This window comes from Enhydra lutris, unplaced genomic scaffold, assembly GCF_002288905.1.
Source record: "Enhydra lutris kenyoni isolate GAN:26980312 unplaced genomic scaffold, ASM228890v2 scaffoldscaffold13, whole genome shotgun sequence".
Lineage (NCBI taxonomy): Eukaryota > Metazoa > Chordata > Mammalia > Carnivora > Mustelidae > Enhydra > Enhydra lutris.
The window spans coordinates 26,218,133-26,236,618 of NW_019154097.1; the positions used below are offsets into that span (position 1 = coordinate 26,218,133).

At 46.2% G+C, this 18,486-nt stretch overlaps 1 protein-coding gene across 1 annotated transcript in view; it reads right to left on the reverse strand.

The window, feature by feature from the left end:
* Window positions 1–18,486, reverse strand: part of LOC111145669 (CDK5 regulatory subunit associated protein 2) — a 168,643-nt gene that overhangs the window by 105,231 nt on the left and 44,926 nt on the right. Inside the window, exons 8-12 of the mRNA XM_022500755.1 lie at window positions 15,605–15,767; window positions 14,470–14,523; window positions 13,510–13,629; window positions 11,075–11,167; window positions 2,880–3,098 (exon numbers count right to left, since the gene is read on the reverse strand). Coding sequence (XP_022356463.1) covers window positions 2,880–3,098; window positions 11,075–11,167; window positions 13,510–13,629; window positions 14,470–14,523; window positions 15,605–15,767 — 649 coding nt within the window. The remainder of the gene's footprint in view (window positions 1–2,879; window positions 3,099–11,074; window positions 11,168–13,509; window positions 13,630–14,469; window positions 14,524–15,604; window positions 15,768–18,486) is intronic.

Here is an 18,486-nt window from a genome sequence, read left to right on the forward strand (position 1 = left end):
TAAACCAGAAATATGTGACCCCAGCAGGACACCAACAGTGGTCCAACCGCCCGGAACCGGAGTAAGGAGATGCGAGACAAAGAAGCCAGTTCCCAGAGACCGAGCTTCGGTCCCAGCCGTGTTCCAGTCTCTGTCCCTCCAGCACTGTAGTCACCCAAGACAAGAAACTGCTCTTTTTACCTAAGTTTTTTCTGCCGGTTTCCGTCACTGGCGGAAAAAAAAAAAAGCCAAAACCCTCCCACCCGCAGTATACTTGACCCCAAGCCCTTCCTCACTGTCACATTCCCCTTACTTTCTTCACCAAACAGCGCTTCCCTCCTTACAAAGATGTGTACGCATTACAAAGGAATACAGTCAGCTGTCAACAACAGCCCAACATTATTCCAGAAGCACCAAGGTTTACATGAATAAGTGAATTACGGAACCACCAAACAATGTCTGACACCAGAGGGACGGGTAAATGAACTACAGCCTGTCTACTTGATGTAATATTATACAGCCATTTCAAATGTTTACCAAGAATAAGTTATAATGTAAAAAAAAATCACATATTTTATATAGATATAGATATAGAGATACATGTGTGTCCCCAATCCAAATTCTACTGAATGAACCTTTTTCTAATGACAGTGGGGGTGAAGAGGACAAGCTATTTTAAGGAACTTATCCAGCAGTGCGGGTGTAAGACCAGCCTGTGAAAACTGCACCTCCACCAAAGGGCCATCTGGCCAGTCTTTTCTTTACCTCCTCCATTCAGCACCCTACTCAAACCTTTTTCCTCTCGCTCAACTCAAGTGCCACCTCCTCCTAGAAGGTTTCCTGACCACTGCATCCCACCAGGAGCTTTTGCACTGACTCCACAGATTTTAAGCTGCTTTTGCATTTTGTCACGTATAACATCGCCATTGTCCTTAGAAAAGAGAAAATTTTCAGAGGTCACGTCTTATACTTCCATCAATATCTAAACCAGAGACACTTGGGTGTTCAATAACATATGGGAAACATATTTTAATAATGGGTAGTAAACCGCTACACTCCAAGATTGCTGGTGGCAGCATAAATTGGGCCAACCCATTGGGCAAATAATTTGGCAACATGATTAACTAGTATAAAATATTTGTGCCATCTGAACTAGTAAACGCACTCAAATCCTAGGAACTTCAAGGGAAAAATGCCTTTAGGCCCAAAGATGTTATTGTAGCATCATATAAACAACCAAGGTGTCCGAGAGAGCAGGAAATCAAGGAAAACAGGTGAAATGTATTCAACAAACAGTGTGCCCCATTCAACACGACCATTCTGGAGGCCGCACGACATGGAAAGACGCCCATGATAAAGTAAGGGGTCAAAGAACACAGGAGAGTAGTCAGCCTCTCACTAGATTAGGGGCCTAGTTGTACCAGGTCTGAAGGGTGACACTGAAAACCAGGAAGAGCTACCATGTTATTAGGGTGGTGGGTGATGTTTTATTTTTAATGGTATATTTATATTTAATGGTAGGTGATGTTTTATTTTTCTAAATTTCCATTACCATTCCCTTAATGTTCATTAATATTTTTATTAAGATATACAAACATCCGTATTTTAATTCTCGTGTCAGTGTTAGCATTAGGATTTCAAGCAGGGGATCCTGACCTCCCTGCCCAGAGCAGGCTCTGGAGAACTAAACTGTAGTCCCCAGAGGTTCCCTTTGAGAACTCTTCTCTAAGGACTCTGTCCGCCCGAGGTCCTCTGCCAGCCCAGGGCGCCTGTGCAAGTTACAGCGCGCCAACAATCACTCAGACTCGGGCCCTCCCCACCTCTCTGCACCAAGGCTGTGCATCTGAACGTGACTCATGGGATGCTGAACACTTAAGTTTAAATACAACAGAAATTTTCTTTTTTTTTTTTAAGATTTATTTATTTATCTGAGAAAGAGTACAGGCAGGGGGAGGTCCAGAGGGAGAGGAAGAGAGAAAACCCTCAAGCAGACCCCCTGCTGAGCACAGAGTCTGAAGCAGGACTTGATCCCAGGACCCTGAGATCATCACCTGAGCCAAAATCAAGAGTTAGACACTTGGAGCACTTGAGTGGCTTTGTCGGTTAAGGAACTGGCTCTCGATTTCGGCTCTCTCCCTCTCCCCCTTCCCTGACTCACTCTAAAAAAATAAACAAATAAATAAAATCTTGTAAAAATTAAAAATGAAAAACTAAAGAGTTGGACATTTAATTGACTGAGCCACCGAGATGCCCCTATAATATAAATTTTTAAAGATAAACTATTTTTTGCCTACCAGATCCAGAGAGAAATTTTTAAATGCTAACATCCAAAGCTGAATGAACAGTCTTTTAAACAGGATAAACCTGGTATAATCCTTCTGGGAAACAATCTGAGTACACCTATATAATAATGTTAAAAATATTCATACTCTTTGACCCAATAATTATGCCTTTACCAGGAAATAATCAATGTTAAAAATATTTAGATGCAAGGACATTTGTTATTGCATTTGTTATACGGCCAAAAAAAAAAAAAAAAAGTGTAACAACCTAAATGTTCTACCATAAGGGACTAAATAAACTGTAGCACATCCAAGTGATGGAATACTACCGCTTGCACCAAAAAACAAACATAAGTTTCTGAAGAACACTCAGAACATGGCAACACACCAAAAAGAGAATACAGAATTAATAAAGCATTTGCAAAACCGCATTTCCAGGTTGATACCAATAATGTATGTGTGTGCACATGCTTGTGAGACAGAGAATTTCATGATGAGATGATGTGCAATATTTTCTCCTTTACACTTTTCAGATTTTTCTAAGTCTTCTGCAGAGATCTCCCTAAAATCAGAAACAGCTATCAAGAGCCGCAGCCCGACCACGCCACTGCTGCTCACGTGAATGGTGTGGTCGCCTCTGCTCCTCTCACGACGGGCTTCCTCCAAGTCCTTCTCCAGCCTCTCCCTCTCCTGCTGCAGAGTGCTCAGCTCCTGGGTGACCTTCTTAATGTTCCTTCGCAGTCTGTGGTTCTCTGTACTCTTGCTGAGGTTTTCGGAGTTCAGCTGTGCTAGAAGGGCTGCCTTCTCTAACAGAGTAGCCTCATAATTTTCAGACCCCTACAAGAGGAGGGAGACAGGGGAGATGAGCTGATTTCTGTACCACACTAAACACACCAAGAAATCTCTGCTCCTTTTTCACCTTGGGGTCTGTGGAAGGGAGTTAAGAAACGAAAAGAAAGGGGCACCTGGGTGGCTTAGTGGGTTAAGCCTCTGCCTTCGGCTCAGGTCATGGTCTCAGGGTCCTGGGATCAAGTCCCACATCGGGCTCTCTGCTCAGCAGGAAGCCTGCTTCCCCCTCTCTCTCTGCCTGCCTCTATGCCTACTTGTCATCTCTCTCTGTCAAATAAATAAATAAAATCTTAAAAAAAAAAAAAAAAAGAAAAATATTAACATAAACAACCTCCAGGACCCAAAGCACAAATAATAATAAGATTCTACAATAACACAGAGTGATGATTATGTTATCATGTTGATGTTACAATGTTGACATTAAGAGGGGAAAAGGCTACAACTGTGTAAAAGAAGTGTTTTTTCTTTTTTTTAAAGACTACAAGGAAAAACACAGACGTTCAGAAACCATCTTTAGTTAGGTGGGTACATGGGTGATTTTCTTCTTTCACTTCTTACAAATGTTCTAAGGCTACTGAGCATGTTACTTTTGTAATCGTTTAAAAAAGAAAAACTTCAAGGGACACCTGGGTGGCTCATTTGGTTAAACAGCTGCCTCCGGCTCAGGTCATGATCCCAGTGTCCCGGGATCGAGTCCCACATCAGGCTCCTTGCTCAGCAGGAAGCCTGTTTCTCCCTCTGCCTCTGCCTGCCACTCTGCCTGTGCTCTCTCTCTCTCTCTCTCTCTCTCTCTCTCTCTCCTTCTCTGACAAATAAATAAATAAGATCTTTTTTAAAAAAATTATAAAAAAAAAAAAAGAAAAGAAAAACTTCAAGTTATTTATAAAAAGTAGAACACAAAGAGCGCCATCTGACAAGCAGAGGTGGATTCAAGCACCGGCAATGCTCTCAGAGGTTAGAGCAGCTTGGACCCACAGTCATCAGCATGGCAGTCCCACAGCCACCTCGAGTGGCCATAAATTCAGCAGAGTCCAAGGGTTAATTGTGTCCAGAACATTCTTACTTCATTAACACACAGTTTAGTAGAAAACACATATGTGATTATCAAGCATTTGAAAAAACAGTGTAACTCACCAATAATCAAAAAGAGCCAATTAAAACAAGCTTTCATTTAACAAGATGGTTTTAATGAGAATATCCAGTGCCGGCGAACTTACTATGAAGCAACACAATTAATATTAACTTTTCAAGAGCTGACCAAGCATCCAGAAGCCAAGAAACATACTGGCAAGAATGTAAATTAATGTAACTCTCTATAGACAGAATATATACGTCAAGTGTGCATGTACAGGATAGACGTGTTCACACTCATCCCAATGATTCGGCTCCCAGGATTCAATCTCAAGGGAAGAATCCAAAATATGAAAAAGCCTTACGTACACAGTCATCCATCACAGATTTACTGAACAGGAAAAACTAAGAACCTAAACTGATAACAAGGGGATATTCCAAGTCACAACATGGCATAAAAAAACAGAAGATTAAATTGTAAATGCTCTAAAAAAATAAAATCTATGCATAGGAGAAAGCCGAGGGAAAAAAAAAAACTCAAAATGTTAATGGCATGGTTGGGTGATCTCCTGATTCCCCTTTTTTCCTTCTTTCTCGTCTCCCAAAAGAAAATTCGAAACACATATATTACTTACAATCAGGAGAAAATAAACTTTTTTTTAAACATCTGTTCTTTGGACTAGACAAAGGCTCATGATTAAAAATTCAAAAGCAAGGGACCACAACTCAGACTGTGGGGTAAACAGACTGGCTCCAGCCTCCTGGCCTTTCCAGGAGTTCCAGCTCCACCACCGATGCTGGTTAAGCCCTAGTTGTTAGGAGACGTGGGCTATAGCCACTGTCAATCCCCGAGAGGTGAGGCCCAGCCATCCCCTATTTCCGCACTGCTACTTAAGACCTAGCAACAGGGACTGAGGGGGAACCCAATTCACATTTCAAAGTCGGTTTTGCAGAAGCTTCCATTTTATTTTCCTTTAAAATTAAAAAAAAAAATTAAGATTTTATTTATTTATTTGAGGGAGAGAGCACACATGCAAGAGAGAGTGAGTACATGAGCAGAGGAAGGGGCAGAGGGAGAAGGAGAAGCAGGCTTCCCGCTGAGCAGGGAGCCAGAGGACACGGGGCTTGATCCCAGGACCCAGGGATCATGATCTGAACTAAAGGCAGGTTCTTCACCAACTGAGCCACCACAGCACCCCTAAAATCAAAATTTTTAAAAAAGAGTGGGCCTAAAAAAAAATATCTGGGGAATGCTTATTTATAAAAACTCAAAAAACAGCTTCCCCCTCTCTCTCTGCCTGCCTCTCTGCCTACTTGTGATCTCTGTCTGTCAGATAAATAAATAAAATCTTTAAAAAAAAAAAACTCAAAAAACAAAAGAATATAAGAAAAACTCCCATCTTGAGCCATTTTTATGTTACATTTTATTAAGCACTGATTATGTCTGAGGAGCTAAACCAGGCACTTTTGCACACACTGTAGTTCCACTCCTCATACCAACCCTACGAAGTACACATTACTGTCCCTATCTAAGCCACGGAGCCTCAGAACTGTTAAGTGACGAGTCCGTCATCAGACCATAATTGATTAAATCTGGGACTCTCTCCACAGCACTACACTGCCGTGCCCATTCCAGGGAAGATTCCAATTAACACCAATAAACTAGTAAGAATTAAAACAAGAAGACTGAATTCAAAGAGGGGAAGGCTAGAGCCAGGAACACCAATTAGGAGCCTGTTAAACACAGGCCAGCCATGGTGACAATTAAAATAATAGTTATCATAAAGTGATGAACGTTCTGTGGGTTATCGTATAAATGATGATGACAGAGTTTCTTTTAGAAAGCTCAAATTCATACTCACACCATAAAGATACTTTCCGTTTCCATTTTCCTTAAGTGGCCCTCTGAGACACTCTGAAAAGTTTCGTACTTTTCCTCCACGACACCTGCTTTCGGAACTCCTGTCATCAGGGGGGCTTACAAACAGGCAGCAAAACGTTTGCTGTCATTAGACCTAGTCGGAAACTCGAGGCCGAACATTATAGGAGCCAAACCACATTTGGCTCCATTCCCCACGGTGCAGAAACACGATGAGTCTAACAGAGAGAGAGTCACAGAGCCCAGGGTTCAAAGCCCGGCTCCAGCCATGTCGCTTAGGAGTTAACTTTTCTGCTCCTCAGCTTCCTCATCTGTGAAATCTCTCTTTCACGGGGTGGTCGTGAAGATGAAACATTGACACCGAAAGTTCCGTGTCTGAGAGTGCGGGATCAATAAATCTAGTTCCTATTCTCCGGCATGTGCATGATCTTCCATTCCCAGCCAAGAGATACTACGGAGAGTTTTCCTCCAACTAAAAGCTATCTGCACAACACCATGAAGAGAGGGCTTGTGAAACCGACCACAGTATCTGCTCTATTTTTACGCCGGAAGATGATACTACCCAACTTAAGGAAGACTTGACAACATTTACTGAGTTACACCCTATGCCCAGGTGCCCCGTCTTGTGTAATCCTTGTGAGGATTACGGGATCTAAGTGTGATTATCCGGATTTTACGATGCGTATGCAGGTTGGGAGAGCTCAAGGATCTGGCCCATGGCTACAGCAGTAGTGAGGAGAAGAGTCAAGATTCAAACACATGTCCCACCCACATCCCCCCACCTAAAAACAATGCGGCACATACATACAGAGGCCTACATGTGGCTGTTTAAAAAGACTGTTGTTTAAGGGGCACCTGGGTGGTTCAGACCGCTAAGTTTCGGCCTTCAGCTCAGGTCATGATCCCCACATCCTGGAATCAAGTCACGCATCGGGCTCCCTGCTCGGTGGAGAGTCTACTTCTCCCTCTCCTCCTGCCTGCTGCCGCTCTGCCTACTTGTGCTCTATCTCTCTGTCAAATAAATAAATAAAACCTTTAAAAAAAAAAAAAGGCTGTTTAAAAAGCATTGGGATAAACACACACACACACACACACACACACACACGAGTGCATGTAAAACTGCAGAAATCTGCGTAAAAAGCAGGGATTCCACCAAGGCCGATGTCCTGGTTGTGATCTTGTTACTAAAGTTAGGGACAAGGTCACCTTTGGGAGAACCAGGTAAAGAGTATACATAAATCAACTGCATGTGAATCTACAATCATTTCAAAATGAAAATTTTAAAAATGGAGTGGGCAGATCTATATATACTGTTATGATAAGAATATTCGATGAAAGGGGCGCCTGGGTGGCTCAGTGGGTTAAAGCCCCTGCCTTCGGCTCGGGTCATGATCCCAGGGTCCTGGGATCGAGCACCACATCGGGCTCTCTGCTCAGCAGGGAGCCTGCTTCCCCCTCTCTCTCTGCCTGCCTCTCTGCTTGCTTGTGATCTCTATCTGTCAAATGTATAAATAAAATCTTTAAAAATAAATAAATACATAATTTTTAAAGAAGAATATTCAATAAAAAAAGATTATAGAACAGAATAGGTCTGATCCCTTCTACTTTCTCAAAGGCTGTATGTATGCATAAATATGCACTGGTATTAATAGTGAACATAGTGAATAGTGAATAGTCAAGGTATTAATAGTGAACATCTTTAGACACGAGTTTATTGGTGACACCTATCAACCTCTTTCCATAGTTTTAAGTATTTTATAAATTCCTACAACGTGCAATTTTACTTTTATAGCTGAGGAGGGCGGGGAGGAGAACAAAATGCACAGGTATGCCCCACTTTTCAAAAGTTCACATTACACCACTTCATCTTACAAAAGACCTACAATAGCACCTGTTTTCGCTAACCAAGAGAAATCAGAAGAGGTTTCGCACTTCCATGAAAAAAGGCACCCAGTAACACTCACAGACACACATAGTGATTCAGTGGTTGCCAGATGAGAAGGGGGTGGAGAGAGGGGCAAAAGAGATGAATGGGGTTAGTAAAAGGTACACACCTCCAGTTATAAAACAGGTCACAAGGATGTAATGCCAACACAAAGAACACAGTAACACTGTAACAACTACATGTGGTGACAGGTGGCAGCTAGATTTACTGTGGCCACTTCGTAATACATATAGACATTGAATCACTATGTTGTCCACATGAAACTAATATAATATTGTGTGTCAACTACACTTCAATAAAAAAAAAAAAATTAAGTGAAAAGGGCATTCCGCCTTTATTTGGCAGTGAGCCTTTACCCACCAAGCTCCTACAGGGCATCCCAATCACACCTCTGAACTGCGAAGTCTTGGGAGTTTCTGTGCTTTATCTTGATTTATTTTGTGTATCTCTTAGCAAGATGATGTGTCCTAAAAGGTCAGAAAAGCCTCAAAAAGAGAAGTTGTTTTTAGGTCTGAGAATGCTCAAAAATTTTTCCACGCAAATCAATGGTAATTGCCTCTTTGCTTTACGCCATTTTGGCTAATAAAGATTTCATACGGAAGCTCTACTTTTGGATAGCGGGGGAAACCTGTATTTCCCATTTGAAATTACATACTTTTCAATGGTCTAGACATAGCAGAAGGCACCCCACACGGCAGCCTTCACACAGGCACACCTGTGACTAGAATTCACATCTCTGCACTGTGGCAACCACTCCAAGAATGTGAGTATCACGGCTGTTGTCTCAGGGTCAGGCTTAATGCCAACCCTGTGAACTTCGGCTGTTCTATTCAATCTGCAATTAGTTCAGATCACATGCATCCCCAAAAGGTCCCACTATGTGGAAGAAAATGCATTTTCAAGGGCCTGTGCAACATTCAAATGTAGACCTTATAATGGAACAGCCGATATAACCATACTGCGGGCATTTACTCACACACTCACACACACACAATCAGAACAGTGGCAAGGACACAGATTTTGGGGGTGCCTGCGTGGCTCAGTCATTAAGCATCTGCCTTCAGCCCAGATCATGATCCCAGGGTCTCAGGATCGAGCCCAGCATCGGGCTCCGTGCTCAGCAGGGAGTCTGCTACTCCCTCTCTCACTCCCCCTGCTTGTGTTCCCTCTCTCGCTGTGTCTCTCTCTGTCAAACAGATAAATTAAATTAAATTAAATTAAAAAAAAAAAAGAAAAAGAACACAGATTTTGGAATCAGACTTAAGTGCAAGTTCCAACAACCTGCCAAACCAGTAGGCATGCTACCTCCGTGGCTAAGGACTTTCAAAAGTTCGGGGCTTCTGCATCTTGCAAGACAAGAACCCCAGCCAACACTGTAAATGACAAGCCCTCAAAAATCAGGGGCCCCTAGCTGGCTCAGTCATTAAGCATCTGCCTTCAGCTAAGGTCAAGATCCCAGGGTCCTGGGAGAGAGCCCTGCATTAGGCTCCCTGCTCAGCAGAGAGCCTGCTTCTCCCTCTCTCTCTGCCTTCTTGAGTTCCCTCTCTCGCTGTCTCTCTGTCAAATAAATAAATAAAATCTTCAAAAATAAATAAATAAATAAATAAAAGACCTCAAAAATCATTCTGAAAGTCTTTTAACTAGGACTGATGGTTAGGAAATTAATAAATGTTATGTGATAAATCTGGGTAGCATTTAAATGTTCAAGGCCCAACATAACAAGCAAAATATCAGCGATTATAGGGATGTCTGTCTGGTCTCTCTTGTCAACTGCCAACATTGTTTTCCTCAAGCAGTAGGAAATATCAATGGCGTTCCTAAGAACTCAGCTTTTAAAACTTGTTATTTTCAAGGCAAGAGGGGGAAAAAAGCCACCTCAGTGTAATCCCAGCTCCACTCCATCAACCAAATGGCAGGGGAGGCAAATCTGAGATTCCAAAGGCAGAGACTTGCCTATGCTTCTAGTGCACCATGATTTAAACCAAATTACTTCAATTATTCTTACTGTGAACCAGAGCTCTGCAAAAGATAAGACGTCGGACATGAATCTTAAGGATCAAGCAGTCTTAAATTAGACCTAACTTCTAACTTCTAGCTTATAACCAAAAATACCATGGGGGGAGAGGTGGCAGGGAGACCTTTAAGCAGTACGGGCCTCATTCAGACGATGGAACCTTATTGACTCATTATTAGTAATAGGGATACACTGTATAGAGAAACTAGAAACAGGGCAAGAAAATATTAAAAAATTAAAAACACAATACTAAAATTAACCAGAAAGGTAGAATATCAAGGAGGTGGCCAGCAGGGGTCCTTAGAGTACAAGGCTGGGGGAAAAAAAGGAGAAAAGGCAGGTCAAATCATCAAGGTGTGGAGGTGACACGTGGCAGGGAGCAGCTAGACTAAAGAAACCAGGTTAGGGGCGGGGGGGGGGGGTAAAAGGAAAGGCCCGGGGGAGACTGGCTCTGAGGCAAACCCTGGCTCTCTCACTTAAACCACTTTTGTGACCCTATACAAGTTACTTGACTTGATCTGAATAAGTTGACTTGACCTGAACCTGGATATTAACAGTGCCTCCTCCATGATCTGCTGCACAGATCCCTTGAGCGAATCCAGAGAGGGCCCTGAGCACAGGGCTTTGCACATAGTATGTGTGCAGTAAATGCCAGCCATTACTATCAACAATTACTACATTTAAATCCTGGCCCTGCCCCAGTGAGCTGCGTGACAATCGACAAGCTGCCCACCCTCGCTGAGCTTCAGAAACCCCACAAATAGAGCAGGGACAATAACGTCCTTCCCCACAGGGCTGTGAAGATGACAGGAGGTAACACACATCTTGCACGGTCTCCTAACTGTGGGGGTCGCTACCACCACTGCCATTAGCGTAGTGAGGAGGGGGCTGGAGAAGCCCCCAGAGCTGGGAGAGAACATCTTTTCCTGAGACTGGCAACTCCATTAACATAGGCCATGCAGAGTTGTCCCACGCTCCTCTCAGCTGCTAGGTCTTGCCCTCCCCCAGCAGTCTGGACCAACGGCACAGCCACTTCAAGCTAAGTGAACGCTTACCTGGAATTTCTGTGTCTGTGCCTTCAGGGGCGCCTCTGTGACTTCTGCAAAGGCAGCACTGAGCTCTTCGATCTCAGAGTTAAGGTCTTCCACCTGGGTCAAAGTAAGAACAGCAGCCACGTGTGCAACGGGACAACTCAAGCGCCTTCCTGCTGGACGGCGCAGTCTTCTGATCAAGGGCTTCGTCGTCAGGGAAGGCATGAAATCGGAGAAGTGGGACTCCAACTCCGGCCATTCACTAGCTGGGGGACTTCTTAATCTCCTTGAGCCTCCATTCCCACAACCAGCAGACGAGGAGACTACTCATCACCCCACGCCAGCTTCAGTAGGGCTAAGTGAAGTGATGGGTACTGGTGCTAAAACCAGGCCTGGCTGAGGAGCAGCATTACAGCACTGCTGTCCATAGAGAGGGGCCTGGCCACTCCCAGAATCTCTCATCTCTGCTGACCTCCTCCTGTAACCCCGTCAGCGGTGACACCCATGGCCACACCCTGGACTTGGCCAGCGCCCACGACGGCCCCTCCACAGTGCTACTCTACACTGAAGGTCTCCAACTTCAGCTGGGCCCTGAACCCCCACATTAAGCGGTAGGAATGGTAACCACTATTACTATGAGCCAAATCTCTGCCGTATCTGACACCGGTGATTACCCAGACTCTCCCCTTTTATCTTCTTCGGCACCGCGGCTTCCTGGTTCTCTTCATACTTGTGCAGTCATTCCTGTCTCCTCCGTGCCCTCCTCTCCCCGTCCCTGAAATTCTGATGTCCCCTGCAGCCCCATCCTCAGCCTTGTTCTTCCGCTACTATACATTACCGAGACAGGCAGACCCACTCCTAGAATTGTAACTTGTACCCGAGCTCTCTCCAGGCTTGAGGCTGCCACTCCCATCTCCCCCTGGACATCCCACCTTGGTGGTCCACGAGCTCCCCACAGTCAACACTTCGTAAACAGACTCACCACCTCCATCACCAAACCCATCTTGCCATCATACACCATCTTCTATGCTGTCAACTGAGTCAGTGGCACCACCATCTCCCAGTCACTCCAGCCAGACCACCAGAAGTCATCCTCCATGGCTCCTTCTCTCAGTCCTACATCCCTCAGCAAATTTCCCCAAATTTGCTTCTAATTTTTAACTATTTCTCATTATTTCTAATTTCATTTCCCAAGTAAGGGTTACCCCTCCATTCCTATTTAGCAGTGACCACTGCTGTAACTCAATCTTTCTTGACTCCCGCCTCTGCTACTGGCCTCCCTACCGCCATTCTCTCGCTCCTGTAAGCCATGCCCCAGATAGAGCGCAGAGTCCTCACTGAAATGCACATGTGGTCACAGCCCTCCTCCTGAAGAGCCCTCAGTGGCATGCACCCAAACAGCCAAAAATGACTAATTCCACCACCACCGGCCAGCCCTGTGCCCCCCGTGCCCCCCCCCAGCTTCTTCTCTAGCCTCCCTTAGGTTCTGAACTTAATGCCCAGACAACCTCAAAATGCTTTTCATTCCACAAACACCCATCAGACTCTTTCCTAACTTAATGGATTAACCAGTGCCCTCTTCTCTGCCTCCCCTCCCAACCAACTCCTACTTATCCTTCAAGATTGAGCTCAGACACCCTCTCCACCAGGTACTGCTCCCCATGTGCATACCCTAATCTGGAACAGGTTCCCTGCCCTCCACTTGCACAGCCCCCCACACGTCCCTCAATCACCGCACCTTCACCCTATCTTTCTTCCTCACAGGACTTGCGAGCAGGGCTAGGTTTTCTCCTCTGTACCTGTGCCTCGCTCACTTACTGAGAAAACAACACACTACTATGCTGACAATACTAAAATAGCAAGGAAATACCAGCCACAACCTTGGATCCCACAGGCAACAACCGAGGGAGCTCACTGGTTCACAGGCACAGCCTGGCCTCCTAAAAGTCCTTCAATCTCAATCTTGTCTTTGCAAGACTGGGCCTTGTCCAACATGGCAGCCACTGACCACCTGTGGCTGCTGGGCACCTGAAATGTGGTTCGCCTGAGATGCAATGTGCTGTAGGCACACTTGAACTTCAGAGATGACACGAGGATGAAAAAGATTCTAACCACCTCATTATTACTACTGTCTTCCTGCTGACATGCTGAAATGATAACATTTGGGATATATATATTATTTCACTTGTTTCTTACTTCTTTGCATGTAACTACTAGAAAATTCAAACATCCACATCCACATCCACATGTCACTTGCACGGTATTTTTCCTGACTAGCACTAGATCGGACATTCCAAAGGAATTTCTAATGGGTAATAGGCCCTTTCCCCATCCCCTATACTCATCCCAGCTCTCTTATAAGCTTTCCATCCAAAGCTAAAAATTCAGGGTTGGACAGGCCAGCCACAGAGGCTAATAAAGAAAAATCTCACTTCAGGTATCTCAGACTCACCACATACCTCTTTTTCCTTTGACTTTAATGCCATGGTTAGACCCTGAATGGCTTTATCCCTCTTTAAACTATTTTTCTTTTCTGTAGCAATTTCTCTTTCCTTCTCTCTCAGGTCCTCCTGAAGTGCCTAAATTAGATTAGAAAAAGATTCACTAAGTTGATGCGTTCCAACCAAAATACACTGTAAATATATCTGTAAGAGCACACTCAGACGCGGTTATTCTATCTTATTCCTGTCACCGTGTGATTAATGTTTCTGAGTAGAGCTGAACGCAGCGGCAGCAGCTCCCCGTTATGGTGCTAGCGCTCACGGCAACAGGGCTGGGGGAGAAGAAGGGGATCAGATCAGTTAAGACGGTGACAGCTGCTCCTGTGGGAAGGACTCCAATGCCTTCTGAAATTTGAATACAGTCACATCAGAGTCTTTGAAACCCTACCAGGTTATTTGGGGGAAATAACAGATCATTAATTTCATTCCTTAATGCTACAAAAGCTAGCAGAGAATTTGGTTTGATGGAGACTGAACATACACATTTATAGTCTGAGTTCATTTCTAAAGATGATCAGGCTGCCTCCCTCCCGGGCTGTTGTGAGGATCAAATGAGATAATGGACGGCAAGCTCTTTCCAAGCTGGCAGGCGCCGCATAAATGTCGGCCGCTGGGACCGGGGGACACGGAGTGGCAGCAGGTCTGGGTCCCTGCTAGAGCTACTCCAAGTCACCTGATCTCGGGAAAGGGCCCTCGCCTCTCTGAGCCCCACAAGCCTCATCTGCGCAATGGGAATATCGGCTTTACAGAATTCCTGCCAAGACCGAGGCCTTCTCTGAAGTCCGGAAGGCCTCACTGGCACCCGCTGGCATTCCCTAAGTGACAGCTATTGTCACACCGAACTACCTACTGCTCTCAAAATAAAGCATGAGGCAAGGGGAAATCTTCAATATGTTATTTTAAATTGCATCAACATACCTGGATCCTCTCTTCAAAGCGGTGTCTCTCCTGCTGGCGCTCCATTTGTGCAGCCTGAGAAAAGGCATTAATTGGCACCGGAAGGGACTCACAATCTAACAGCTTCCCCAGAACAATCAGAACGACCGTCTCATTTCCTGACTTCCCCACCGCTGCGGAAGTCACGGCAGTAAGTGTCCGCTCCTCTCCGGCTCGCACGGTGTCCCACCCGAGGGAAGAGAAAAGTAAAGACAAGCTGGCCATGTGGGCTGATCTCCAGCCCCACAGAGAGCGAACCACGGGGCCGCTGGACGCTGAAAAGGGCCAGCGGAAGGACGGGGCCTGCAGGGTTCAAGGGACGAGCAGGAGCCACGGGCTGATTACAGCCGAAAACTAACCAGTGATGCTCCAGATACCACTGCAGAGGCAGGGACAAAGAAGACTCTGCTCCATAAAAAATCAAGATTTTCCCAAGCACCCAGAACACCCACACTGGGAATCCAGGGTGTGCAGCAGCCACTCCGGGTCCAGCGAGCGCTGGGAGGTCTCAGCTAAACCCACCCTCTCGTGCAGGCCCAGGCCACCCTCCTGCAGCTGCTGTGGAGGCTGCCTCATGTGGTGGGGTGGGAGGTATGGAGGACCTCTGGGAGGCTCTGGGGTCTGGTACTAACAACCCATCAACTCCTCTGAGCCCATTTCCAAATTCCACACGGGAACCATGACCGGGACCTCGCAGAGTGGCCAGAAGGATTAACCGCAGTGGCACACTGACCTGCTTCGCCAGCCACCTGGCCCAACACAACATAGTTCCCTTCCCCCCAGTCTCTAACCACAAAGGTACAACAGGTACTAAGTTTTATCCTGAGAAAACCCAAAGGATGAAAATAAAGTCTGGGGGCAACAAGTTAACACACGGTGAGACAGAGACAAGCGGGTATGGGCTGTTTTTTTAACCAACTGTGTCTAAACATGAGGCTGGAAGGGGGAAAACATGTCAGGGCCCCTGACAAAGGAGGTGCCTGCTCATTCCTCGGCTGCTGGGGAGCTAATATCTGGAAGCAGTCGGTGTGACTCGCGGGGAGCGAGGATGCATCCCCTCTGCCACAGCGGAGTCCAGGGTGCTAATTCAAGACCCCTCCACACCCTGCCGGCTCACCTCGGCTCCTCCCTCCTGGTCTCCCCTCGGAGCAGCAGAGAGTCCTCGGAGCTCCCCAGATGACACCCTCTCATCAGGACACGCCATCTGAGATTTCTCCTCTTTAAGGCACTGAATTAAAGCATCTTTGCTCTTCAAAGACAGCTTCAACTCCTCAATCAGTCTAAAAGCGAACAAAATTTAAATATTAATTCTAAGCTGTTCTCTTAGCTCAGTGGAGCAGGAGGAGGCAGGAAATGGGGCCAGACATCTTCAAAGTAGACATGACCAATGACTGAACAGAAACGGAATCGCACTATGCATGTCGGAGAATAAGGGCCAGAATTCCCGTGACATTAGATGTCCCCTCGCCTCCAGCAGGGCCCCGGTGGATCCAGCCTCCGAGCTGCCAGACTACGGCCTGACCAAGCCACCCCCCGTGCTCAGACTTTCAACAGCCCCCACCACGGGCGGCAGCCGACTACTAATTTTTTTGACCAAGAATCCCTTCTGCAAAAGAAAGGGGGCCCTGAGGCCTGAACAAACGTGACCGATAGAGCGGACCCATCCCAGGGGGTAGGCAAACACCAAGAACCTCTCTCCCTGGCTTCTCAAGGCAACGTTTAAAATACACCGACTTTCAAGATAAAGGCCAAACTCGTGAGCAAGGCAGGTAAGGCCCTAGCTTTTCAGGCCTAGAAGATCAGAGCCCCGCTGGCAGCTTCAGTTTCCTCTCTCACAGGAGGCCACCACCCGCTCCCTCACCACCTGGGGCCTCGCTTCCAGATCTCTCCACATGCCAGGCTGTCTTCTGCCTCCAGACCTTTGGTCACACTTGTCTCCCCACCTAGAATGCCCTTCACCACTCCATCCCCACCACCTGCTAATACACACCCCCCCCCCCCCCCCCCCCCCCCCCCAAGCAACTGTGCCAACCACACCCTGAGCGCCCCCCTCAGGTAGAGCTGAACACCTCCTTGGGGCCACCAAATTATGCCCCCTGACCACGACCAAGTTATTTAACTCCTATGCGTTCTACATCTCCTCGGCTAAAAATGGGGATTACTTGCTCACGTGGATAGAGAGATAAAACATAGAGATAAAACATCTAAAACGGCCCTCATACCTCCAGGCATACAGCACAACTCGACAAATGACAGTTGCTATAATTATTACCCTTTTTTAACATTCAACAATTAGCATTTTGTCAGAGAACCCTCCGAAGAGCCTTTCTGTAGCGAAGCCTCGAAAGCAACTTGAATGGCAGGAAGAACAAAGGCTTCACAGTCAGAGAGCTTCCCTGGCTCCCAGGGTGAAGGTCAAGAATCAGCTATAAGTAGTTAAAAGCAGCTGGCAATGCACTGGTGCTATGGAATGAATGCTCATAGCCCCCCAAAATTCAGATATTGAAATCCTAACCCCCTCAGATGACAGGATTAGGAGGTGGGGCTTTGGGAGTCAAGTAGGTCACGTGGGTAGAACTCAGGAATGCAAGCAGTGCCTGACCAATGAGGCTCCAGAAAGATGCCTGACCCCCTCCACCGTGCAGGGATACAGTGGGAAGTCTGCAGGCTGGAAGAGGGCTCTCACCTGACCATGCAGCCACGCTGGTCTTCCAGCCTCCAGAACTGTAAGAAATAAATTTCTATTGGTTGTGAGCTACCTAATCTCTGGTATCTTGTTATAGCATCGCAAACAGGCAAAGACAATTAGGCACAGAGGGTACCAGGGCAGCACCAGTGCAATGCCCCCAAATCTGGGACAGAGGAGTAAGACTGCCCTCTAGGGGTTCTACTCTGAAATCATCACATAATCAACTGAAGAGGTAAAAGTCACTAACTGTATACTTGAAACGGATGTGCTGTATTGCAGGTAACTTATACTTCGACAAAAATGATTTGTGTTAGTTACCTTAAAGCAAGTTCCAGTAGGGATGGGAATGAGAGAGGCCAGCCTGTAGGGACTGTGGCCCAATTGGAGCATGGGGCCATCCACAGGAGTGGCCTCAGTCCTGCAAGACCACAGCCCAGGCCTGCCACACCTTCCAGGTTTTTAAAAGAAGCTAGAAAACCAAACTTCTACATGAAACTAGATTTTTTTTTAAATAGTAGCAACTAATTCAAAAAAAAATTTTTTTAAGATTTTATCTATTTGAGAGAGAGAAAGCACAAGTGAGGAGAGGGGCAGAGGGAGAGGAAGAGGCAAACTCCCCGCCAAGCAAGGACCCCGATGAGGGGCTCGATCCCAAGACCCTGGGATCATGACCTCAGCCAAAGGCAGACACTTAACCAACTGAGCCACCCTGACACCCTTAATCCAAACTTTTAAAAGCACTGTGTAGGCCAAATAAAACATATCGTTTGGCCACATCTGACCCACAGGGCTCCCCAATGTTAGCTGCCTTAAGGATCCAGACTAGCTCTAAGGTCAGATCGCAGGAGATTGAGTAGTTAGAGCAAACAGCTTTCAAAAGGGTGGAGGAAGCTCAGAAAGACATCAGCAGTGCCCATCAAGCAAGGGCCCCGCCCTACAACAGGCCAGTCTGGACGCCACATCTGGCCCCATCTCACCAGGCCATGCCCAAGCACCCTAGATCCAAGTCCGCTTAGCAGCTCACCTTCTGACCCCCATTTCGCTGGTAGGCAGGCCTGCCCAGTAGCTGGTCAACAAATCAATTTATAGCTCCTTTAATCTAGACTTAATTCATATACCCATGCATCTTCTAGACTCACTCTTGGATGTCCATGAACCCTCAACCCAACATTTCCCAACAGAGCTTATCTTCCACAAAAAACCCCACACACAAAACCTCTGTTCTTTCCCCCTTTCGTTCCCCAAACTCAGCACACTGTACCGCCATCCTACAGTTGCTCACACTCAAAACCTTGGTGAGGAGGTATCTC